Source organism: Pseudorca crassidens, chromosome 16 (genome assembly GCF_039906515.1).
Source record: "Pseudorca crassidens isolate mPseCra1 chromosome 16, mPseCra1.hap1, whole genome shotgun sequence".
In the NCBI taxonomy this organism is placed as follows: domain Eukaryota; kingdom Metazoa; phylum Chordata; class Mammalia; order Artiodactyla; family Delphinidae; genus Pseudorca; species Pseudorca crassidens.
In genome coordinates this window covers 56,175,034-56,200,724 of record NC_090311.1, presented here as the reverse complement: position 1 = coordinate 56,200,724, position 25,691 = coordinate 56,175,034, and the positions used below count along the sequence as shown (strand labels likewise).

The window sequence follows — 25,691 nt, the reverse complement described above, 5'->3', positions numbered from 1 at the left end:
ATTCAGTAAATATGTGGCTGAGGAACAAGTGAGACAATCTCTACAATACATTAAATGCCAATCATTATACACATCACATACATACAATGTGGGTGGCTTTTCTCCAATCTCTAGCTCCTTCCTTTCCTCCAGGCTACACCAGCCTTAACTCTGGGAGTCCGGCCTCCCTAAAAGAGTTCAAACTTAGGATTCTGAAGATGATTTAAACGATGGCCCTGAGACCACAGCACCAATTTTTAAGAGGTTTTTTGTTGTCATTGTCTTTCTTCTTTTGCCTTGCGATAAAGTTTCATTGATTTCTCTGTGGGGGTGAGTATGGGGCAGGATGAATCAAAACTTCTAAAGGCTGTCTTGATAAGCTAAATGCAAGGAAAAAGCGCACTGCTTCGCTATGCAGGTATCAGGAAAGGGTAACTAGCTTGGGTGCAGGTGGCTGAGGACAGACACATTCTAGCTTTCCAGGGGGCCTACCTGAAGGCTGCCTATTTCTTTAGCAACCTGCATGCTGGAGGTTTCTGCAGGAGCTTGTGGGCCCTCTGGCCATGGTGTGACCCTGGAGGGACTGATTCCCAGGCACTACATCTAATGACAGCGGCTCTTCCTCCCCCCACCCCCCCACCATCCATTGCTGTCTTGGGCTGGTACCCACTGACAGTCTCCTTAGAGGCGCAGGGCTCTGTTCACACTCGAAGCTGGAAAGGCAATGGAAGGTTATTCCCATGCCTCTTATCAGTCCACCATTTTGCCTTCAGGGAGAGCTACAGCAACCCGATGGAAACTCAGAGACTCCACCCCGCCACAGATGTGTGGGTGCTACAGAGACACAAGGCACACTCGCCATTTTAGAACACAAATACATAAATTTTTAATCTGCGAAAAATACAAAATGAAACCATGTACAAGTTATGTACAAACCCTTTTTACAAGACAAGAGAGTTATCACTGGTTGTTACAGATGACAGAGTTGAGTAGATCATTTCAGAGCACCAGCATTTAGTCTCTCTTCCAATCCGGTTAGGTCATAGAAGTTCATCATTACCATTATCATCATCATCATCACCACCACCACCATAATGCCAACAATCAAACGTCTGAACGACAGATGAATAAGCCACGCTCCTTTTCCTTAATGAACTCGTAGGCTGACTTCTATATAAGCATAGTTTTTTTTTTTTCTTTGTCCCCTGAAGAAACATTGAGGGCCGGTTTTGGTGTTAAGTGGGGGAAGGTTTCTTTTCAGCATCTGGGTGGTGGGATGTGGGCCAGGAGTTTTAGGCAGGATGTGATTGGGTCACCTGGGAATGGAACACTTTTAATTAGGATTTCCAGGCAGACCTTGGTTCATGTTTGAAATGTTGCAGTTCTGGTCAAATGTGTCTCGGGCTGTGCTCAGCGGAAGGAAGGGAGGGGAGCAGGCTGCTCTGGGGCAGGGGGGCTTTGGTTTAGTGTGGAAGTGGGGCTCCATCAACTTTGTTGGCAGGGCTCCCCTACCTGCTGGCTGCCTTTCTCACACTGACCCTGAACCCCATGTAACGGACGCTCTAGTTTGCTCTGGCGGGCGTATGACGGTGCCGTGTGGACATTTCCATCTAAGATTCTGAACAGCGGGCCCAGGAAAGCTTCCTAAGGCAGGCACGCTGGAGCACTTTGGTGTCACTTTTGTCCTTGTTCTGCTGAATAGCAAGGTGGAGGAGAAGAAACACAGAAGTCCTCGAGGGGAAAAACAGACCAAAGGAAAGCTTTTGAAATTTGAAATCTACCTAGAAATTAAGATTGATTTTCACCAAAGCCAAAAACCCTCTCTCCTCATGCTGCCTGCCCAGAAAAGCCATAAAGCAAAGGGATTGTTGCATTTGTTTTAGGAATGCTGAAACCAAAGCCGCCAGTGTGTGGAGATGAGGAACAATGGAATGACATGAACAGGGAGGCGAAAGAAAAAGCGCACCTCAAGATCCCTCTCTTCTGATCCTTCTCCAGGAAGAGTTCCAGTGACCTAGAAGTCTTAGCCAACCTCCATTGCCTACGGCATCCAAAGTAACAACTGACTGCCCACCCAGAGCCAGGCCTCGTGACAAGCTCTGGAGATAAAACAAACGAGCAAAGTCCCTGCCCTCTTCAAGTGAGTCCTTTTACTTCTGAGTCACCATCTCCAACACCTTCATTTCCAACCTCTCTCTTAAAGTTTCCGTCTCTGGTTTCCCGTTTTTCTGATTCTGGAGTACCCTAGGTCTCCTTTTCCAGGAGTACCTACTTATTTTGCTCCTTTTAGCCCTTGAAAAAATATGGTTGTAGCCCCCATGTTTTTCTGCCTTCAAAAAATCTTCCACACGTACCCTTCCTCCTTTGGAGAACCCAGCCATACACCCCACTGTGTACATACCTCTGTGGCTCTGACGTCCAAATCCACAGGACCTTCCGTAGCCCTCCTCTCAGCTCCACTTTCTCCTTGCCTTTTGTCTGAAAAGCCTGCCTTTATAGATCACACTCAGCTTCTTCCACTTTGAACTAATTAACACAACAGTTCTCAGCTGCCCTGCATTCTTTCCTATTGCTCCACAGGGTTCCTCAACTGAGGTCCCAATTAAGTGTTCCTTTCACAAAGAACCTTTTCCAGAACTACAGCCAATGACCCCAACAGCCAGCCCTCAAAGCAGCCCCCACACCAGCCCCTACCCTGCCATTTGACCTTCTACAAGTAGTAGGATCTATAACATTTATTTGAGGAAGGTAGGACTTCATGTGCTGAGTTGTGGACTTGGAGTTTGCACCCTTGAGAACTCCATGCTGCTGAGAAAAATGGTCAACTCTGCATATCTGCTCTTGATGACTTCCAGGAAGAACTGACTTCGCAAAATATACAACCTAAAAAATGCACAGATATTGGTGTTTGTCACCTTTTGTTTAAAACATCTAGTGGCTTTCCATGAGTTTCTAGAGCAAGCCTCAACCTCTTAGCTTGGCCCTTAAGACAATTTACTTTCTAGCCCCTTGTCTGAAGTCTCATCTTACTTTCCCTCTGCTCCCCATAGTAAATGGACGGATTCTGCACTGGAATTCCATGTCTAATTTGAATGATGTGTTTAGTCGTCTATAAGTAAGGTGACTCACGTCACAATTGGTTTAAATTTTTTTCTCTCTTTCTACCTCTCTTCCTTCCTTTTTTCTAAACTGAGATTCTCTTTGACAAAGAAAAATGGTAGATGAAAATTAGACTTATGAATGTAAGTAGCAAAGAAATAGCTGTTGTACTGATGAAAGGAAAAAAATCAAATAAACAGAGGATGGGAAATGAAGTGAGAAGTAAGACTGGTACCTTCCTCGTGCCCAGATCCACATGCGGAAATAAAAATGAGGAAAACTGCAGAAATCTGGGGGTTGTGAGCCTCCAACTACATATTGGAGATGGGAGATATGGGTTAGAAATGAAGGGATTGATGGAAATTGAGCCTTGAGCCAATAAAAAAGGCAGGCCAGGATGAGATTGAGAAGAAAACCCTAGGAACACACAGAAAAATCAGATCAACATGATTCAGGTGAGTTTGAATTGTGAAATTTGCGTTTTGAACCTAAGGAGACTCCCAATGTAAAGCAGAGGAATGAACATAGCTGCTATGTGTCCAGAGCAGAAAAGGCACTACCCTCAGGAGGACTGCTTGGGTGGTGCAGCAAGAAGGACCATTATTCTAGCACAGGACAAGACTGTCTCCAGGGGCTTGCCTTGTTCCCATGCTCCCCCCTCCTTTTAACTCAGAGCACATCCTCTCAGATCTGAAAGGGACCTTAGAGTCACCTAGATGAATCACTTTCATTTACAAATGAGGTCACTGAGACTCAGAGAGTTGAAAGAACATTTTCGAAGTGGATAGCTAGTTATTTGCAGATGTAGCTTGTGAACCCTCGTATTAAACCATAGCAGGAAACTTGGACTCTTCGCTTTTCAACATGAAAATATCCCCAATGTTCTTAGGCCTTCTCACTTTCTCCCTTTCTAATCCTAACCAAACAGTTCTAATTCCCTGTTTATTTAAAGTCCTCAATTAAATTTTATACAAAGTACATTATAAGATGCCCCAAGCTTTGGAAGGAAAGAGCTTCTGGGTGTTCTCCAACATGCCTTAGTCACAACCACTTTTATTGAAGGTGTTTTATCTTGGTTCAAGGGGCTATTTTAAAGTATAAAATTGCTCAGATGAAAGCCAAAGTTTTCTTAATGAGAAAGATGATGATGGTGACGATGCTTTTATCAGTAGGTGCTTCTGCTTTTAAAATAGCCTGTTGGTGAGTGTGATTCCCAAAGCACTTGAGTTACTAATTTGGGAAAATGGCTTCTCTGGAATCCTAAACTGGGGTGGGACCTCAGAGCCTTATAACATGGACTATACCAACGATGGCCATCGTTGGTCTGTGCTGAACGTAGCCAGGAAGATAGGTCTGTCAGAGCGTGGTGAGGTGAGGATTCCCTCAGGGCCAGAGGGCTCAACAAATAGAAACAAATCGGGAAGCTCTGGCATTCCTTCAAGCCCTTCAATGATCTTACGATCTCGTTTCTGTTTCCATTTCACTTTCCGTCTACTGGGTACCAGTTTTTGCCAAAGGAGCCACCAGCCAGTCGTTTTGTATACTCCCTTTAAAAAATGCCTTATTTCATTTTCTGGCCCCAAACAATTCATTATTACAAAGGCAAAACAGCACAACCTTGCTCTACCTTAGAAGAAAATGGATTCCTGCCAATTGGTTTTTGGAGGGGAGCCCTTGCTCCAGGAAACTATCTTAGCCATTTTGGTTTAAAAAAAAAAAAAAAGCTTAGATTCAAATCTCTAGCCATAAAGGGCATGGAGTTTGTACTTCTGTTTCCAATGTGCATTGGTTTGGAGAGATGGGGAAGAGAGGGCAGCAGGCATGGGACACCGTGACCTAACTTCCTCTAATGGAAGAGCATTTAGGTGGTGGCCACCAGTGCCTGCCAGAGGAGACCAAATAGTTAAGACAGATTCAGAAATGGTTATCAAGTTATCAGGAACCCACTAGGGTTCATGAAGGAAAGAAGAGCGTGGATTGATGTACTAAGAATGTACTAAGGTGAACCCAATACAAAATCGTTATGTAGAAGAAGGCCTAGCTTTCAGGAAAGTTGTCAACTCTCAGCAAGGGTTTCGCCCCACAAACCCATTTTACTTCTGTTGGAAACCAGGAAATGTTTATCAGCCTGAAGAGAATGCTGACGTCAGTTTAGTCTGCTGAGTAGACTAGTGATTGATTATAAGTAATTTTTAAACAATCCAGTTGGACATACGTTATATTCACGATAACTTTATAGAACTAATTCTACAAAAATGTGACGACAGGGTAACCACAGTCTGACAAGTCACTTTAGGACGACGCCTACAAGGTGGAAACACAACTACATTGGCTCTGCAGGGACGGGACGGAGGTGGAAGCTCATTTTGCCTACGTTGGTAATTGGAGTACTTAGTGGACCTATGTTTTCATGATGATTTCATTGCTTGGCTCTGACCTGATTTGCTGTGACATCCTACGTACCACAGGGTCATGGCCTAATGGAATAGATAGCATGGGACTTTGGGGGATATTCTGGTTAGTTTGGTTCCTTCAAGTGTCCACAGTTTACATTTTTAAGAAAATAAAAATCACTGTCACATCCATGCTGCTCCAGAGATCCTGATGTTTCTGTCAAAGATTGATCATTTTGAAGTGGAAAATCATTTGGAATGGAACAATTGCTGGGACACCGTTACACTGAGCATGCAAGCAACAGCAGAGCTCGGAGACGTCGGAATTGTGTCTGATGGTTAGAAAAATCTTTTTGACCACAGTTTGAAGTGGCTGATACATTAGATTTCATTGCTGGTTAATTTTCAAAGGCTTTTTCTAACGGTCTATATTAAGTGCATTCATTGCTGTCCTTTCGTTGTTATTATTTTTTAGGTTGCTGTAACAAGTTTGTGTGTTTTGTCCCAGCAACTAAAGGAAAGCCTGCAAAATTTAGATCTGGGTAAAAGTCATCTCCTGGATCATGGAACTTTTCTGGCTTTTACACAAAAACTCAGTGAATAGCATGAATGTGTTATATATCCTATCGTTAAGTAAAACTATTCATTGGTGTTTACAAACTTTCAGGCTAAAAGCCCTGGACTTGGGGAATGGGGAGAGAGTCCACCAGACCTTTCCAAAGTTGCAATTACTGCTTGGTTGATTTGGAGATATGAAATGAGAAGCATAACAGCATGTAGGAAGGAGTCCCCACCATTAGGACAACAAACAGAGAAATAAATGTCTTCTGTGCATCTGGTCCTCAACTTCCACGTCCCAGGCATGCTCACAACCCTCTGGTATTGTTAGTTGGCAGGGTAAACCCGATCTGGCATTTGTAGAAAAGCTGCAAGAAGGTCTTCCCTTTAAATATATGAACAAAAGGTGAGAAATACAGGATGAAAACTAAAACTACAAAAATATGACTTTCGAAAATAAGTAACTTTCCCTTTATTAAGAGCTGGTGTCAGTACAGCCAAAATACATACCCATCTAGGAAATTCACCTGCCCTCTTTTGTCTTCTTTTTTAAATTTACTAAAATACATGTTTACATTATTGGACCATTTTAAAGTTGTATTAATAATCCATTTCCCTTAATTATAATTAACTGTGGTGGTGACCATCATTCTCCTCAAAGAAAAAGAGAGAAAGAAGAGAAATATGCATAAGGAGTCTGGCCACATTCCTTTTGAGTTTGCATTGTTAGATATAGGGAATATATATATGACAATGGAAAAAAAAGAAAAAATATATTTTCCTTCTAATAAATAAAAATAATTTAAAATGCTAGAGGCTATACATGACTATTTTAGTATGTTCATATATAAATGAAATCATTTTCTTTTCCAAAATACATGGAAGCAATATTCAAGGCAAAGAGAAAGATCTGTCTACTTTATTTTTCTTGCAATTCTTGCTTATCCTAACGTTTCCACCAGTGATTCAGCATGTAAGAGGAAGAAAAGTCACGTCACCATTTATGAAGTTTGTCAGGCTTTAAAAAAAATAGTTCTGGTCTCCTGGGAGTCAACATTCATCTTCAACTTCTCTGATTGGTGGAATCAAGCTGCTTGTGGATTTATATTGGTTGATCTGGTTAGCCATGTGGGTACTCATGGGCTTGATTTGAATGTTTCTGGGATAGGCATTATCCGGTTCATCTGTAAACCATTTCTTTTCTGCTAAAGGGCAAAACGGATAGAGAACAAGAAGGAGAAATGAGAAGCTTAGTTAGTCCTAGGGCAAAGACTTTGGAAAGTTCATTGAAAAATGCAAAAAAGGTAATCGAGAGAAGCTGACAGTGAGTAATTGGTAAGAGAGACAGTGCAGTGTAGGGAGAACACCGGAACCTGAAACATACCTCAGCTGCCCGTAGCAAGTGATGAACCAATGGGCTATTGGGACTTGGAGGCACCAGGGGTGGACTTCAGAGAATAAAGAGGGATTGGGAGACTAACTCTGGCAGTGTTCTCTGGGGTTCCTTTCTTGGCCTAAAAAGCTTTGGTGGTGAGGAGATGGCGAATATAACAAATATTAGGTATGGGCATCGCACCTAAAGAAAGATTTCTGCATCCATCGATTTGAGTGGAAACTGAGGGACATTGTCCCTTCCACAGGCTGAGTGATCTAGAATCTTATGCAGGACCTCCTTCTTTGCTTGTACAAGCATACTTAAAGGTATATCTCAATCATACCACTCTTTTGCTTCTTCTGCAGCCAGTTTTGGGGATCTTAAAGTAAGCCCACAGATTTTTGCTGGTCAATGAGGGTGAAAAGTCAGAATAGCAACCAATGTTTTCAGAGGCTTTTGAGATGGCTTTAATTTCAACAAAAGAAAACTCTATGTTGCTATAAAATTATGAAAAGAATTCCTAGTGGCACTATCTTAACCGACTATAATCACCCAAGCTGTCGACAAGGGAGCTTGACGAAGGCTTGGCATTTCATTTCCACCCTAAATCCAGAGATGGCTGAAAGAGAATGCTGAGTCAGGGCATTCAGAGGCGGGGGTGAGGATGAAAATGGCCTAGCATCCTCCTGGCCGTTCAGTGCTATTTCATAAGACTCAGCCCTCATCCCCGCCTCTTTCTACGACTGGAATTTTCTGGGAAATCAGCCATGTGTACAGACACAAAGGGACTGGGGCAAACAGTGCATTCTAACTTGAGAATCGTATGCCTCATTTTAGTAGCTTAGGAAAAGTAAAGAAAAAGGGAAAAAGCTTTCAAGCACACCCACTGCTATAGAGACAATGGCCTCTCCGGCCTTCTTTTCTGCCTATCAGAGCAATTCCTAACTGCCTTGTCAGTGGTCCTGGATGAATACGTTAACAAAATTGCTCACCTGGCTTGATCATGATGGAGGACCGTGTGTGTGTGTGTGTGTGTGATCATGATGGAGGACCGTGTGTGTGTGTGTGTGTGTGTGTGTGTGTGTCCCTGCATGGCTAACGATTTATAGATCCGGTATGTATGGTCAGCTCATGACCACTCTGCTTGTCTCTCCTGGACCATGCTTCCTCTTGCTGTGTCCAGTGCCCTGAGCCCCCCTTGTAGACACCGAGCTGGAGCCAGGATGAGCCTTGGTGAAAGCTCACTCACTAACCTTTGTTCGGCAGCTTGGTTTACACCCCCCAGGAAACTTCCTGCCTCCTGGATCACTCTCCTTCCTGCACTGGCTCTCTCACCTATTATAATTAAGTTCACTTTGATTTGAACAGATTGGACGATACGAATTCATAATGCTACATCCTCACGGTGAAGCTAACTGATTAAGTGCTTTAAATTATTCCCCCTGACAGAATGATAAAGTTACAATCTGTTCTGAGATGATCTACAGCTTGCCAGACTCCTACAGCTTCTTTCTACATTCATTTATCTTTTTGTCAAGCAGAGCTTTTTTTTTTCCCTAAGCTTCAATTCCATAGATCTTTTAAAGTCATCAGCACATCTGAATTATTAATGAGGCTGTAGAGGCAAGGTTCCTGATGGGCTGGTTAAAAAAGGTTGTATAGAAATCCGGGACTGTATACACAGCAAAATAATTTCAGCTCCATTTAAAAAAGCATTTAGTTCAAGTGTGACACAGATGAACCATTATGCATTTGTGGAAACCAATTTTTTTGTGATCTACGATTAAACTAACCTTTCAGAGAGGAGTAAAGTATGATGATTATCATGTTTTAAAAGCATTGCCAGGCCACTGAAACAATTTCAAACTATGACTTTTTCCAATGGTTTATGTATAAAGATGATTTTCAGAAGAGCTGAACCCAGTGTCTGTGCTGTTTGCCTGAGCTGCCCTTGATTTTGGCCACGCCCTTCTGTGGCCAGATTTTGCAAAGGGATTTAGTGCTAGGTTGGACATGCCAGGTTGGAAGGGAGAGTGAACTCTACTGATGGAAATGAGTAGGACTTCTGGGTGAAAGACCTAAGACAGCTGCAATTTGCTGAAATTTTTACAACTGCTGCAGAGAGTAATTGTTCAGAATTTAGTCTTTACAGTTCAATTCAAAGTTGGCATTTTGACCTTCCACGGCAGGGAGAATATCAATTTCCTCCTGCTGTCTGTAAGAAAGAGAGCATTATTTCCCCATTTAAGCTTCTCTCTCTCTTTCCTTTTACATTTCTTGCCATAAATATAATCTAAGCAGAGTTCTCCCTGTGTTTTGGCCATTCAGCGTCAACACAAAAAGGAGTTGCGTTAAAGTGTATCCTGGGGACGAGCTGAGGTTTCCGTTATGCCTGAGAAACAGGCTTTTTAACTCGGGTGCCTCGTAAGATGTAAACAGCTGTTTTGTTGGAGACTTGGTTAGATATGATGCTGAAGAAATGGAGATAGATGAATGCTCTGAGCGTTTTACTAAAATGTCTGGGGGCAAAGGTGTTTCTCCCAAAGGGCTTGAGAGGAACCACACTTTAACGATTGCCAGTCATTCTGCCCCAATGGAGAGAGCTTTGCTATGACAATGACACTTTGGTTTATCGAACTGTGCCTTCCAAAGGAGCCGCACCACTGGGTGCCTACAAAATTGGCCTTAAGGAAGAGTAGTCAGGGAAGGAATTCACGTGAGTGCTGAAGTGGTCCAGGGTCGATCCAAATCCCTGAGCTGGTCTCCTCCCCCTGCCTCATCCCACGAGCCAAAAAGATTTCTGGGGGCTTTGTTTTCATCCCTAGGATGAGAAGGGCAATGGATCTGGTTTTGAGGGCCTCCTCCCTGCCAAAGAAAAAGAAATCCATTTGTTAATAAGCTTCTTGAAGATGTGATGCATGACGGCATCACTGTGAACAGACTGTGGGACCTGCCTGAAGTCAGGGAAGGAGTGGCATTTAACAGTCTGTGGCAAGTGATCTGGCAGAACGAGATCAAACCCAGAAAATAACTGCCGAGAGATGTGACACTGCCATTGGGAGGTGTCACCTATCAAGGCCGGCCATGCCATGAGCCATCCACTGCAACAAGGAGATAGCATAGAGCAGTAGGTTAAGGTCAAGGGGATCTGCTTCTCTCCTGTGCTAGTTGTGTGGCTCCGAGCGGGTTGTTACATAATTTATCTTAACTTCAGTTTCTCATCTGTAAAATGGGGCTAATGGACCTTCCTAAGGGTGTTGTTTGGATGAAAGGGGCTACTGTCCATGAAGCACTTATCCACATACATGGTAAGTCAATGTGAACTGTTAAGACTATCAGTATTATTAGTAACATTAGGGGGCATTATAGCACAAAGTTCATGGACTTTAGTTTTAAATACTTCTCTGGCACTTCCTGGCTGGGTGACTTTGAACAAACCTGTCCCTTGGATTCTGTATCTTTCAAATGGAAATACTAACAGCATCTGCATCTAAGGTTATCTCGAGAATTGAATGTGCTAATATACATAAAGTGCTTGGAAGAGTGTCTAGCCCATGGTAAGCACTTGGCGTTTGTTCGTTTTTAGTATAAGGTCAGCATGGATATGAGTACTCTCAGTGCTAAAGGACGACATAAGGGTAGGTGATACCTTTCGGTGTGATTGCAGATAAACTAGGGTGGAGAACTGAGGTGTATAAACTTGGGTGCTGGCCAGAAGAAAGGGGATTTTGGCAGCAGAGAAGATGGAGAAGGATTCGGTTGGGTAGCCTTCCTTGGGAAGGGGAGGAGAGGCAGGAGTGACACCCTTCAGTGGTACTTGCGTCTGAAATATTGGCTTTCAACTTGACAGGGGCCCTACCCTACCTGCAAGCCATCTGCGTCTTCCATTGCTACTTTCATCACTGACATTCAAGGGTCTAGAATAAGGGTCAGGACTTTGTCCAGCCATGAGGAATCCCAAGGGAGCAGGCTACGGCAGGGAAGGGCTTGAGACCTGGGCTGACATAACTGCCTGGGGACCCGGAAGCAGAGCAACAGGCTGCACTGTGACAACAGAGTCTCTTTGCTGGCTCTGTGGGTTGTCACTGCTGTGGGATTTGGCCTTTTCACTTAACTACTCTTCAGAGAAGAGAGCATGAAAAGGGAGATGATGATACAGCAAAGGTACTTGGAATAATTGGGCATTTTCTCGCTGTACCACAAGCTGAAGTTCAGAGAGAAAGGGCTTGAAAGGGAAAGATTCCATTTGGATAGAGATAACAGTGGAGAACAGTAAGAGCTAACAAGGAGCTCAAGCATTCAAAGGTAACGCTGTGTGGTTTCACATCTCACACTTCTGAGAGCTAGTCTGGCCTTCTCTCGCCCCCTGCCTAGCAGACCCCAAGGTGCCAGAGGACCCCACCCACACACACTGCCTCCTTTCCTCTCCATGGGCAAAGTATGGTTACTGCACAGAAATGAAAATTGCACCGGAACCAGAGCAGTTTTTACTTATGAAAACTGTCTCGCTCCTTTGCGATTGTCCAGTATGACTCTCTTTGCCCCTTTTAACTGTAAGGCTGATGCTGCCATTCCCTAGGCCGAACGACTGCTCCCTCCTGGCCCTCTTCTTTGGCTTGATCCAGCTGACACCCTAAGGGTGGACTTTTCACTCCTCCCTTCCAGGCGGTAGGGGGTGATCCCTCTCACCTCCCTAGGTGGTGGATGTACGATCTCCTGGTGGGAGATAGTCTACCAAGTTAGTGACAGGTGCCCACAGCTACTTCATCACCTTATGACAAAGCAGGGGTGGGCTGAAAGAAGCTGATTGAGACATTGATTTTTTTACCCTGTCTTGATTTCTGGAGGCCCTGAAGTTTCTGCACTCTCTTCTTTCTCCTTCAGGAGCCTGTTGCTATAGGAACCTGGCGGGTTGATTTAATTGTCTCTATTGGGATGCAGACACCTTTCGGCTTTTCCCATGCTGAAGAAGAGCCCGTCAAAAGGTTCCTCTGGTCATCTGGGACCTTGAGGTTGCTGGCGGGAGGCAGAGTCAGTCTCTCCACTCAGTGAACTTACGGGGGTGTTCCCCTTTCTCAGAAGCTGTGTACTCAGCTTGAGAAAGTGCCAACAACATGACAGTGTTGTGAACCATCTACAGGCATTCCTTGAAATTGGCTAAGAAAAGCCAAGGAGGTGAAGATAACTTATCAAATGATTAAAGGTATAAGAATTTTTAAGGTCAATTTATTTCAAAAATATTTATTGAGCACCTATTGAGAGTAAGGTTCTGGGTCATAACCTGTAATATTCATAATAGAATTTGAAACCTCTCCCAATAATGGTAGAAATCTAACTATAAGGGTCCAAGTTTCTCTTTATCCGTTTGAACTGGCTTCAGGAAGGACCCTGGGTAGCAGATATTAGGGATGTTGATTTCATGATCACCTGAGTGTTGAGGTTGAGAGGGTTTCACTGGGCCTCCTGGTCTATCCACTTACTTAAGCTTCACCCCTTTCAAAGCCTAAAACAAACTGAACTGAATGGCTTACAAACTGCTTCTCTTTTAGAATGGTGCAGATAATTAAGTTTCTAGCTATTGTTCTCTTTAAGTGCACATCCTTTCTCTTCAAAAACGCTTTCGCTTTCCACCCTGACCTACTTGCTTATTTTTTGGGTGGAAAGGGGGAAGAGGAGAGACGTCATACGAAAACCTTGTATGCCTCCTTCCTAAGAGAACCTGAAAGAAGGATGAGAAGTTTGGGGTCACATGAAAACCCATGGAAGAGATTCTTCATTCAACTGAGGAAAGAACAATATAGTAGTTTGGGCTCATAAAAAATACAAGTAATAATGATACCTTTTTCATCACTGAATATATCACTAGCCAAGTACAATCAACTCTCAACTGTACGCCTGAGTCCAGGGAAAATCCCAAAATTTCATCACAAGTCACAGTCTGTTCCCACTCCATTCCCGTCACAAGGTCCTCTCATCAGAGCTGCTAACAGATTGTATAAAAAACACATTTTGGATTTACTTCTCTCTATCTGCCCAGTCTCTGGTTGGGATTTCACAAATGTCTGAAAGGCAGGTGGGAGAAGAGATCCAGGTAATATAGAGACTGAATCATCAACCCCCAGATGACTGGGTGTGGGCTATTGAGTTGATATATCCAGCCGGACAGTTTTAATTTGGGGGTCATACTGATCCAACTGCATGGAGACCAATGCTCTTTACCATTAATAACCCTCCTGGTTTAAATTGAAAGGAGGGTAAACGATTGACCAAGAAGCAAGTTTGCCAAGTGGAATAGCTGCAAATGTTTTCCAGAAAAGCTTATCACCTGGCATCATCACTTGATTTAGTCGGTCTTGCCAAGATAAACACAGAAATGTGGACAGACTGATGGGGGACTGGGTTGGAGTGGTGATAATGGGGGGAAGTGGAGGAAGCTGGGTTTCTTGATGGGAAAATGCTTTTGGACTTGGAGCAAGGTACCAAGGTGGGCAGGGAGGCCACGTGCAGATTGAAAGGCAAGCCAGATGGAGAGAAGTTTCCCCCAGATCACCCAACCCCAAACCCAGGAACACCAAAACAAACTCTAAGGGGTCTAGCGGTAGCAGCAGGACAGCCTCATTGCGCTGAGCAATTTAGAAAGTGGAGGAAGGTGGAGAAGAAGGAAGGGAAGAGGCAGGGGGATGGGGAGGAAAAAAAAAAAAGCAAAATAAATAAATAAAACCACAAACAGAACAATAGAAATAAAAATAAACCAATAACAGAATAAAATTTGTAACTCCTTTTTTTTTTTTTAATTTCACAAAAGTTTTCACAAGGACAACGTTATAGAAGAAAACCCCCAGCAGTGGCTAGGTCATGCAGAACCATTAATTGTCATACCTTGGCCCATTCTATTCATCCTTGTTGCACTTTAGAGAGAGAAGTAAGCTATGTGAGTTTTACAATGCTTTTAAACTGTCATATTTCCTGTTGAGCACTTTAACTGGCACATTCTTATAGTTATAAATGTTCTGAGGGCATAACTTTATAACCTCCTTTGCAAAGAACGCATGAAGAGCTCTTCATGATCCAAAACTAGGGGATAAGTGTGTGTGTGTGTGTGTGTGTGTGTGTGTATATATATATACACACACACACACATATCTGTATATATGTGTATATATATAGTTATATATAAAAAGATAGTTATATGTAATATATAAATCAATATATATAGGGACAAAAGTAATTTGAAAAAAGTTTTCCACTCATAGGGCTTTTTAATATACATGTATACAATGATTCCCCACCCAATACTGATTGCAACACTGCACTGCTCTGTCTTGGGTGTGGGGACGGACGTTCTGACTGAGCCTCACCATTTTGTCAGTAAAAGTGCTTGTCAATTCACACCGCAAGCAAATCTCCAAAACTATCATGCTTGGGGGGGACAGGGGATCCAAAATCTAAACCCAAAACATTCACCATAAAAACACCTTTTTAGAGATGGTTACAGCTGTGACACTTTTCTCCTCCCCTCCACCCTATGCTGTTTGATGGAATTTGTTTTCAAGTAAACATTTCAAATACGTATATAGCAGCCCAGGGCTAGTCCATCCATACAAGAATTTGGTCATGGTGGAGTTGGCCGATTTGTAAGAACTACTGTACTGCCTAAAGCATGATTTGCATACATAAAATATCTGACAACTGTATATTGAAAAAAGGGTTATTTTTCTACCTTTTCCCTCATGCTTACTAACGTTAAAAAAAGAAAGAAAATGAAAGAAAAAATAATTATACCAAAATGCGTTTGGCTCACTGTCGCACTCTTTTTCTTCTCTCCCATCTGGTAATGACAAGGGGGTCATTCTCTATTACTGTCATTCACCTGCCTAAGTGGATTGGCTACGTTAAAGAAATTGACGATGAGAAATTTTTCCCACCAGCTTTCTGCTTTGGGACAGCCAGCATCGTGCAGCTGTGCCAACAGCTGAAGGTAGTAGCTGGCTTTTGTCTTTGTTGAGTCAACTGTGGCTTGATCCTCCTACATTCTGATTTATTTAGCGTGTCGGCTCCTAGAAAAACATGATCTGCCGCTGGGTTTATCTTCCTCTCTCTACCGCGGCCCCAGCCCTTGCTCCTCGCTGGCACTGGGGCCCTAACTAATCAAACAAAGGGGAGTAAAAAGGTCCCCTGAGAATGCGTGGAAAAATACTTGCTCTTTCCTGAGCATTATTTATTCTGTACATAAGGTAAGTAATTCACCTTTTAAAAGATGTAAAAGTCCCAGGAAGGCAGTTTTTAATGACTTACATCTGATATTTATGATACATATGGCTTTTCATCCCAAATGTCAAAAGTGAGAGGAAAAAACAGCTATTCATATGGCAGCATAAGGAGACAGAATAACAATTTAATATGCAATCAAACCTCTTTTCACTTAAATTAAATGACTAGCATTTGATACTTCCACGAAGGGAACTATTCTTTCCTCCACAGTAAGGGAAGAAATGTTCATATGAACTCCCAAAGGAAGCTAGCTCTGGGACAAAAGGCCTTGGTGAGTAACTAAAAAAATCTCCGGGCTTCCCTGGTGGCGCAGTGGTTGAGAGTCCGCCTGCCGATGCAGAGTACACGGATTCGTGCCCTGGTCCGGGAAGATGCTGCGGAGCGTCTGGGCCTGTGAGCCATGGCCGCTGAGCCTGCGCGTCCGGAGCCTGTGCTCCGCAACGGGAGAGGCCACAACAGTGAGAGGCCCGCGTACCGCAAAAAAAAAAAAAAAATCTCCAATGTTCTAACAAGCAGGTGCTTCATCATCTACACAAATGGCAAAAGCCTTTCAAATACTTCACGATATTTCGGCCCAGAGAGTGGAAACAACCAATATGTTTTGGTTGCTTGTTTCAAATAAACGTGTGTATATATTATTGTGTGTATATATAAAAAAAAAAAAAACAAGAGAAAGAAAGAAAAACAACAAAAAGAAAACCCAAAGCACCCTGATAATCCTTATACATCAGAATAAACTGTTCTTCTACATTAACTAAACTTGCTTTGCATAACTGACGTGGATCACAAGCGCTCCCTTCTTATCTGTGAACTCATTCCTGCAGTGAGCTCTTTATGTCTGGAGCATGCCTTAGGGTTATCTTTCCCCTAGAATCATAAATAACTTTTGGTCCGTCTGCTTATTTGCTGTTGTGCTCAAGGGTTTTATGGTGGTGGAATAAAAATGACAACCACATGCACACTATCATACATATGCAAATATGTGTAAAGAAAAGGGGGGGACTACAGGGGAAAACGGGGAAAGTTACTGTTGGAAACACCCACTGGGTAAATGAGTGGCAGATACAGTTTCACACACGGAGGCAGTGGATACACATATCAGAGCCGCTCTTCCTGCACGTACTTCTGTTTGTCTCGGGACTCCCGGGACTTGGGCCGGTTCTGTCGGTTTGCTGTGGATGGGATGGAGTGAACGGAGGAGCTCTTCTTGCTGGAGGACTGGGACGAGTGGGAGGAATGGGAGAGGCTGGCCCGGGACTGGCCGGCGTTGTGGTCAAACTGCATTAAGCAGAAGATCAGGTCCGTCGGCACGAGCTCAAACTCGTACGGGGGGTTGGTGATGACATACCTGGACGCGGAGAGCAAAGAGGTCATAGAATGAGGATAACTCGGTGGAGATTTCACCTCTGAACCAAACCAGGTCTACCCGAGGATCTGGGAGGTGGACTTCCAGCTGGTCCAAGGCCTTAAACAGTATCTTCCAAGTGGAACAAACTCTTCCTCTGTTTAGCTCAACAGAGGAAGTCAGCCATGAGCCCTGGCGGAGATGCTGAATTAGCGCCAGTCATGGGAGAACCAAACGGTACTTCCTGTGGTCTACGTACCCCTTTCAATACAATATCAAGTTCCCTTCTGCTCCTGAGTGGCCCGAGGGCATGCAGGAGGTTTCCAGGACTGCACTGCATCTCTCATTCTAGAATGTTCTCACAATCTCAGACATATGTCACAGGATCTTTGTTTACCATGATCTAGCAAAATCTTAGTCCTCCCTCCCTCTTTAGCTTTTAAAAATCAACCTTGGTAGAGGATGTCACTTAATGGAAGAATATAAAACACCTCCCTGCCTATGTGTCCCTCAGGCTTTAACTGTTCTCCTCAATTTGATCATGTTTTTCCCCGGTTAACACCAGACATAACTAAAAATCACTTTGTTTCATTTCTAGCAGGGGATTTCAAAATTGAGGTCCTCAGGCCAGACATATCAGCATCATCTGGGAACTTCCTAAAAATGCAAATACTTTTTTTTAATTGAAGTATAGCTGACTTACAATGTTGTGTTAGTTTCAGGTGTACAGCAAAGTGATTCAGCTCGCGCTCTCTCTCTCTCTCTCTCTCTCTCTCTATATATATATATATATATAATGTTCTTTTTCAGATTCTTTTCCATTACAGGTTATTACAAGGTACTGAATATAGTTCCCTGCGCTATACAGTAGGTCCTTGCTGTTAAAATGCAAATTCTTAAGCACCCCCAGCCAAGACCTACTGAGTCAGACACTCTGAGCGTGGGGTCCAGCAATTTGTGTTTTAACAAGCTTTACAGATGATTCTCATGTTCATCGAACTTTGAGAACCCACTGGTGCACAGCAATTATGCTCAACTCCAGCTCAACTGTAATCTCTGGGCATTAAAACTACATATTTTCATTTCATACCACTTAAGTCAGAGTCATCAGACTACTTTTAAAAAGTACCTGCAGTGATTCTACTATGCAAGCAGGTCTGAGAGACACTCATCTCTATGGCATTGTTTCCTGGGGTATAGTACATGAACACACTGATTTTGGCAATTCTAGGATGTACTTTTAATTTTAGGCTGCTATGAATGTACTTTAATGCATATTAGAAAAATATAGCTAGCATATATGAAATGTTATTTTTTTCTGCTTCAGGCAATAATATATAGTTTTCTTTAAAGTACATATATAAAAGTAAGTCAATTGAAAAATACGTTAAGTAAAAAGATAGGTATCTATGAAAAAGAACATACACACACACACACACACACACACACACGTATTACTGAATCACTCTGCTGTACACCTGAAGCTAACACAACATTGCAAATCAACTATACTTCAATTAAAAAAATTATATATCTATAGGTGTCTAAGACACGGCAAAGGAACCATTTACCTTAAACAGTAGCAATATGAAATATTTCTATATTAGGTACCAACAGAATTATCCCAGTAGCAGGAGTCTGGAGGACATGCTTGCCTTCAGACTTCTGTAATTAGGTGATGGATGGAACTAGCCCATAAAACTTGAATTTTTCCCACAATGTCTTTATATCTGCTATTAGTAATTAAAGAAAAAAGCTTCCCACAACCAACAAACTGAGTGACGGATTTAATGTGGGCAGAGTAATCTGCACGTTGAGAGCGTGTATGTAGACCTTTGCCCTCATTGTGGGGGACAGGAGAGGGCATTTATGTCTCTGCCTGGCGGGTGGGAGTGGAAACATACTCACCTCTTCGTGCACTGGCTGGGGGTGCTGAGGTGAGCATCTCTCAGCCGATAAATTCCAAAACAAAGCATATTATATGTTTTCAGAGCTTTGCAGAACAGATCACCATAACAACCACCATCCTGGGAGTCAACGAAAGAACAGAGAGAAAAAGCATTTTTATTTGCCTGAAAGGAGAGGTCCCGGGGAGAAAAGGGCTTTTTAATGAAAGCTCATTTCGGTGTCTCCTGAGTCGGAGGGTCTGTACCAAGGAACCGTAGCTGAAGAGGTTAGTGTGGTTTATAGCCTACATCTCAATACCGGTGATTCTGGGGAATCAGATAATAATGGGTTTTCCTCTGGTTCTCTCTAGTTTTCCATCTGCAGCGATGAGAGCTTCAAGGAGATGGGGCCTCTCCTTATTTTAAGTGATGGTGTAAGCTTGAAGGTCTCAGATGTCTGTTCAGCTGAGAAGAAGAAACCAGCTTTGCAAAATGGTGATGATGTTTAGCCCCAGCTCAGCTGTAATCACTGTGATCTGACCGTGTTGTCCAAACTGCTCGAGTGATAATGAAAATCACTGCCAGGAGAAAAGACCCCACCAGGTACTATGGTGACAGACTCTTTCAGAGAAGGACTGTGTGAAAAGCACAATTTACAGACCTCAGAGATGGCAAGGGTGGAAGGGAATGTGTTTCCCCAGGAGCTGGAGGTCTGCAGGCTGAATAACTGGGATTCACAGTTCTAATCAGTTCACAGTCACCTTCCAAGGGTCTGGGGCCTGATGCGGAATGTGAAAGCAAACTCATTCACTCAGAAATGCTGGCTTCCTGCAGCCAGTTGGCTTCAGGTAGATATTATTATAGGAAGGGCACCAACGGCTGACTTCACTGGGAATAAAGTGACTGCATCTGTCCTTCCTGTTACCGAAGTTTTCAGATGGGCATCACATTAGAGAACACAAAAGGAGCCAGATCTTATCATTATTTAAAGTCTTTATTCTTTTAAAGTGTATCAATGAGTAAATGATGATAAAAAGAGCCACTAGCTATGGAGGTGGCCTTTTAAAAAAGCCCAGTCTAGCATAGATCCCTGCCCATAACCAAACTAAAATATAGTGCAAGTTGGCATCAGGGTTTCAGAAGAAATGGAAAAAGTGACCCTTTCCTTGGCTCCTTTTCCACTATTTGGACTTTCTGGGTGGCACTATTGTTTGTAAAATGGGTTTACTGGCTCCCAAGACTGGGCTCCAGCCCCTGAATGCATCCATGGAGTTGGGCTGGGAATAAGGTTCAAGACTGCTTACTTCTGCCAGAGTGCTTGAACCAGGCTGGTGCGTGGAACCCAAAGGGAGGCATGGGTCCCTCTGCAGCAGCAGGGGCATGGGGGAGGGTGACTGGGTCCAGCCTCAGAATTAATAGCCCACGAGGGGCTTTTAAAAACCACTGGTGGCTGTACTCAGCCCCCAGGATTCTGGGCATGACCCCAGCACCGGTGGTTTTCAGAACACCATAGCTTATTATGTGCACGTAGACCCGCTGGCCGAACCAACAGCATCTCATGTGGATTCTTTAATGTCTCTAATTCCAGACCGAGGTCACCTAACTCTGAGGCTGGACCCATTCACTCTCCCCCATGCCCCCGCTGCTGCTGAAGCGACTGATGTCTCCCTCTGGGTTGCACACACCAGCCTGGTTCAGGCACTCTGGCAGACCTATTAATGTGCAGTTGGGGTTAAGTAGCCCTGAGTCATGCTAAGACCTGTAGAAAAGGCTCCCAGCCGTGGCTGCATTTGGAACCCGCCCCCCCCCCCCCACCCAATGCCTCCCATCTGTGGCAGAAGGTACCTGAGGGGAGTCAGTAAGCCCACAGGCTCTGAAGCCAGGATCCCTAGTGCAAATTCCTTATAGGGCCAGTCCTCAGTGTCTCTGAGCCCCAGTTTCCTTAAAGCGTCTGATAAGAGAATCTACGTCAAAGGGTCACCATGGGGATTAAAATGAATGAATACATGTAAAGCCCAGTGCCTGCTACACAGTAAGCCATAAGCATCACCTCTTATAGTTCTTTTCCTGTAGAAAGTAGCAAAGGCAGAGACCTAGCCTGTCACTGTCTGACACATTTGGATCCCGCCATTCCCAAACAGCCAGCTCAGGTGCCCTCTGCCCCCTGAACTCACCCCCAGGTCCGCAAAGGGCCCGTCCAGCAGTGCTAACTGGGCCACGCGGCAGCGGTCCCTATTGGCCAGCGTCTGGGGGGTGCTGTAGCCCCCGCGCAGTGCATTCTCCTCGGCGATCAGAGCCTCCAGCTCTGGCGTGGCTCCTCCGGTCACCAGGGTCCGTATCAGGGTGAGGATGTTGTCATTGAAGTACGTCTGGGAAGAGAACGGTGGGGGGGGTTCCTTTAAGCAAACTTCCTAAAGTCATGACAACCGACATTCAAATGACAACTTTCCTTGATATCTCCTGTTTAAAGTTCTGGCCTGTCTCTTCAAATAATTTTATGTGGGAAGTGAAAAGACAGCAGCCTCCAATTATTCAATTCTTTTCTCTCCTACTTGGTTCTGCCACGAGAGCCTGACTTTTAAAAACTGATTCAGGGGATTTTTACTGAAGGGCTAACGCCAACATGGTTGGTGTTTATCGTAATCGGTGCTAATTGGGATGTAAATATGGCTTCCTCTCCTGCTTGCTCAGGGACCTTGGGTGTGTGTAAGAAAATGCAGCCCGACCCAGGCAGGATGGCCCCTGAGCTCCTGTAACCCACGTGCCAGGAAGCTGCCTCTTCCAACAATGGCAGAGCTTCTCTCTCGGTTGGAACGAGATGCCAAGAGCGTCATTAAGGCCACACGTTCAACAATTTTATCACATGCTTTGTAACAGGCTAAACCAGAAGTCCCTGTCAATTAAATATGCCAGATCAATTTATGACAAGGTGGGTCCCCTGGTGTTTTTGCTCTTACGTAACCTCAGTGGTCTGAGGTGAAGACAGCTTATTAAAGAAGTTCCCTCTACACGTGTACATTTGTCTCACATCTGAAACATAACAGGTCTGTCAGGAACAAGACAATGGGAGCTTTAAAAAATTAATAGGATGTCAAATAAAAGAGCTCAAAAAGACATTTGTCACACAGCCTAATTTGAGAAAAATGTCAGTTAAGGGTCTGTTTTCCATTTTCCAGTGTAAGAAGAAGTCAAACAGGCTAAATAATATCAAGCCAAAGTTTGCCTGTGGCTTTTGAGGATGGATGGACCTTTGGGAGCAGGTTAGGCAAGACAGCTGCATTTTAACTTCAGCAGTTTTTTGGACAGTTCACGGGGCAAAAATCTAGTGGGGTAAGGATGAGTTCTCTCCCGCTTGGCCATCACGAGTCCTATGTCTTGGGGGAAGTTGCCTAATCATTCTGGGCTTTGATTTTCTCATCCATAAAATAAGCACTGTCATTAAGATCAAGTTTATATGCAACGAATTCCATGAGGACTTCTGAGTTAAGATGATAGCTGCTGGCCAGGCTGGAATCACTTTCCTCACTGAAGTACTCATAAAAATACCCAAAGTGATACAAAATTTCAATAGCAAAGGAAACCAGGAGTGTGAGTCAGAACCAGTCAGACCCTAAGGAGAATGTATCATCTAACAGAGCTCAGATATGCCCTGGGGCAGAGAAGCTGAAGAAAAACAAGTAAGGGAGGAAATGTTGCTGGCCGGTGAAGGGGTGAGAGGCAGGCTGGAGGTTTAACGCTGACCTCACCACTTAGTAGCTGCGTGACTTTGGTAAGTTATTTCTCATTTTTGTGCCTCAGTGTCATGATCTGTAAAATATAATAGAGTGGTTATAAGGACTATATAGCCAATATGTGCGAGGCACTTAGAAAAGTGCTTCGTGAACAGGAAGCCCTGAGAAATAATTTCTGGCCTGATATCAGAGACTCAGGCCTTTGTTGAGGAGAGGTCAACCCATTCCCAATCTTCCCTTTTAAAAAATCTTTTCTGGCTTTTTTTGGTGGGTTGGTGGTGGCAGGCAGAGGGGGGTGGTGCAAACCAAGGCCATTCATTTTACCCTTGAACCTGCACTTCTCAGGCTGCCTCCATGACAAGACCCCATTTAGACTGAGCAAAGGCCCAGTGAGGGTCAAGGGGGACTGCATCCTGGACTGTGACAGCCTCCACAGGACTGGCCACCACAGGTGAACTCTCGTGGAGGCTGGTTCAGGGCACATGTGAAAACATTTCCCAAAGTCTTCAGAGGTAAATCCCCTTCCCTATAGTCCAACAGCCCATCATCAGAAGCAGAAGATCACCCTCCGGCCCCAGCTCTGCAGCACATTAAATGAAGGAGTGCTGGACACAGAACTGTGACAAAGGCCTTTGTGCTATAATTACCCTTCTAGATCAACACCCAGGGAGGAGTCCACCGGCATGAAATGTGGACGGCAGAACATTCACAACCTCGTACACTGAAAAACAGACCTCTCCTTGCTCCGATGTACAGAGAGAAAGAAAGAGCCAATATAAATATTTTTAAAAAGGGAGCGACAGCATTTAAGATATAAAGGAAAAGCATTCTTTTGGTTGGTTAAATAGTTACTGGAAGACGTAAAATAAATTTAGGAAGCATTTGTTTTAGAATCAAAATCAATTTAAAAAAAATATAGAGTATCGGGCTTCCCTGGTGGCACAATGGTTGAGAGTCCGCCTGCCGATGCTGGGGACACGGGTTTGTGCCCCGGTCTGGGAAGATCCCACATGCCGCGGAGCAGCTGGGCCCGTGAGCCATGGCCGCTGAGCCTGCGCGTCCGGAGCCTGTGCTCCGCAACGGGAGAGGCCACAACAGTGAGAGGTCCGTGTACGCAAAAAAAAATAAAAAATAAAATAGTATATATATATATATATATATATATATATATAGAGAGAGAGAGAGAGAGAGAGAGAGTATCTATAACAAGTAAAAGATCAGATGGTAAGAAAGCTGACTTCATACAACTTATTCAATTATTTTTAAATGTAAGATATTGAAATTAAAATGAATGTAATAAAAAAATGGTTAAAAAGAATCCAACGTTTTTTCATGATAAACACACTCAACAAACTAGTAGTGAAAGGGAATTTCCTCAACCTGATTACGGGCATATATTAAAAACCCACAGCTAACATCAGACTTATTGGTGAAAGGCTGGATGCTTTCTTTTTAGATCAGGAACAAGACCAGGAAGCCAACTCTCACTGCTTCTATTCAACATAGCACTAGAGGTCTTAGCCAGGGCTAGAAAAAAATAAAGTTATCCATATCAAAAAGGAAGATGTAAAACTATCTCTATCCACAGAAGACATGATCTTGTAAATAGAAAATTCTAAAGAACACTAAAATGATATTATAGGTAACAAATGAGTTCAGCAAGGTTGCAGGATACAAAAAACAATACACAAAAATCATTTGTGTATCTACGTACTTGCAATGAACAATATAAGAATGAAATTAAGACAATTAAATTAAAACAATTCTCATTATAATAGTTTCACAAAGAACAGAATATTTAGGAATAAATTTAGGAGGTTCAAGATTGGTACACTGGAAACTACAAAATATTGTTGAAATAAATTAAAGAAAATCTAAATAAATGAAAAGATATCTCAACTTCATGGACTGGAAGACTTAGCATTCTTAAGATGGCAATACTCCCCCAAACAATCTACAGATTCAATGCAGTTGCTATCAAAACCCCAAAGACCATTTTTACAGAAATGGAAAAACTGATTTTAAAATTCATGTGAAATTGCAAGCACCCCCCAAATAACCAAACCATCCTGAAAAGGAAAAACAAAGTTGGAGGACTCACACTTCCTGATTTTAAAATATACCACAAAGCTACTATAATCAAGAGAGTATGTTATTGCCATAAGGATAGACATGGACTATTGGAATCAAATTGAGAGTCCAGAAATAAACTCGTACACTGTGTATCAACTGATTTTCAACAAAGGTGCCAAGACCATTCTACAGAGAAAGAATATAGTCTCTTAAACAAATGTTGCTACCACAACTGGGTATCCACATTCAGAAGAATAAATTTGGACCCCTACCTCACACCATATGCAAAAATTAATTCCAAATGGATCAAAGACCTAAATATAAAAGGTTAAACTATAAAACTTAGAAGAAAACATAAAGGTAAATAATTATGAACTTTGATTTGAAAACTGATTCTTAAATATGACACCCAAAGCATAGGCAACGAAAGAAAAAATATATGTAAATTAAACTTCATCAAAATTGAGAATTGTTTGTGCACAAAGTACACTAACCAGAAAGTGAAAAGAAACCCTACACAGTGAGAGAAAATATTTGCAAACCGTATATCCCATAAGGGTCTAGTATCTAAATATATATTAAAAAATCTTGCAATACAAGAACATAAAGAAAAGTGACTCAAACTTAAAAATGGACAGAATATTTGAATAAACATTTCTCTGAAAAAGATATACAAATGTTAAACAAACAAATGAAAAGATGCTTAACATCACTAGTCATCAGGGAAATACAAATCAAAACCTCAATAAGATACCTCTTCACACCCACTAGGATGGCCAAAATAAAAAAGAAAGATCATAACAAGAGTTGGTGAAGATGTGGAGAAATTAGAACCCTAACACAATGCTGGTGGGAATATAAAATGATACAGCCACTTAGGGAAACAGTTTGGCAGTTCCTCATATGGTTAAACAAGTTACCATAAAACCCAGTAATTCTGCCCCTATGTATATACCCAAGAGAAATGAAAATTATGTCCAT

The 25,691-nt window shown here is 43.0% G+C and overlaps 1 protein-coding gene across 27 annotated transcripts in view; it reads right to left on the bottom strand.

Annotated features, from left to right (window-relative positions):
• Nucleotides 1-840: 840 nt before the first annotated feature.
• KCNMA1 (potassium calcium-activated channel subfamily M alpha 1) overlaps nucleotides 841-25,691 on the bottom strand; it is a 748,425-nt gene continuing 723,574 nt past the window's right edge. For 7 of the 27 annotated variants that reach the window (XM_067710402.1, XM_067710407.1, XM_067710405.1 and 4 more), the window contains 5 exons: nucleotides 21,081-21,275; nucleotides 18,929-19,047; nucleotides 16,799-17,023; nucleotides 14,284-14,312; nucleotides 841-7,234 (listed from right to left, as the gene is read on the bottom strand). In XM_067710402.1, the coding sequence (XP_067566503.1) occupies nucleotides 7,080-7,234; nucleotides 14,284-14,312; nucleotides 16,799-17,023; nucleotides 18,929-19,047; nucleotides 21,081-21,275 (723 nt within the window). In that variant the 3' untranslated portion in view covers nucleotides 841-7,079. Of the gene's footprint in view, nucleotides 7,235-14,283; nucleotides 14,313-16,322; nucleotides 17,024-18,928; nucleotides 19,048-21,080; nucleotides 21,276-25,691 lie in introns of those variants that run through there. The other 20 variants (XM_067710409.1, XM_067710414.1, XM_067710421.1 and 17 more) reach the window with 4 other exon arrangements.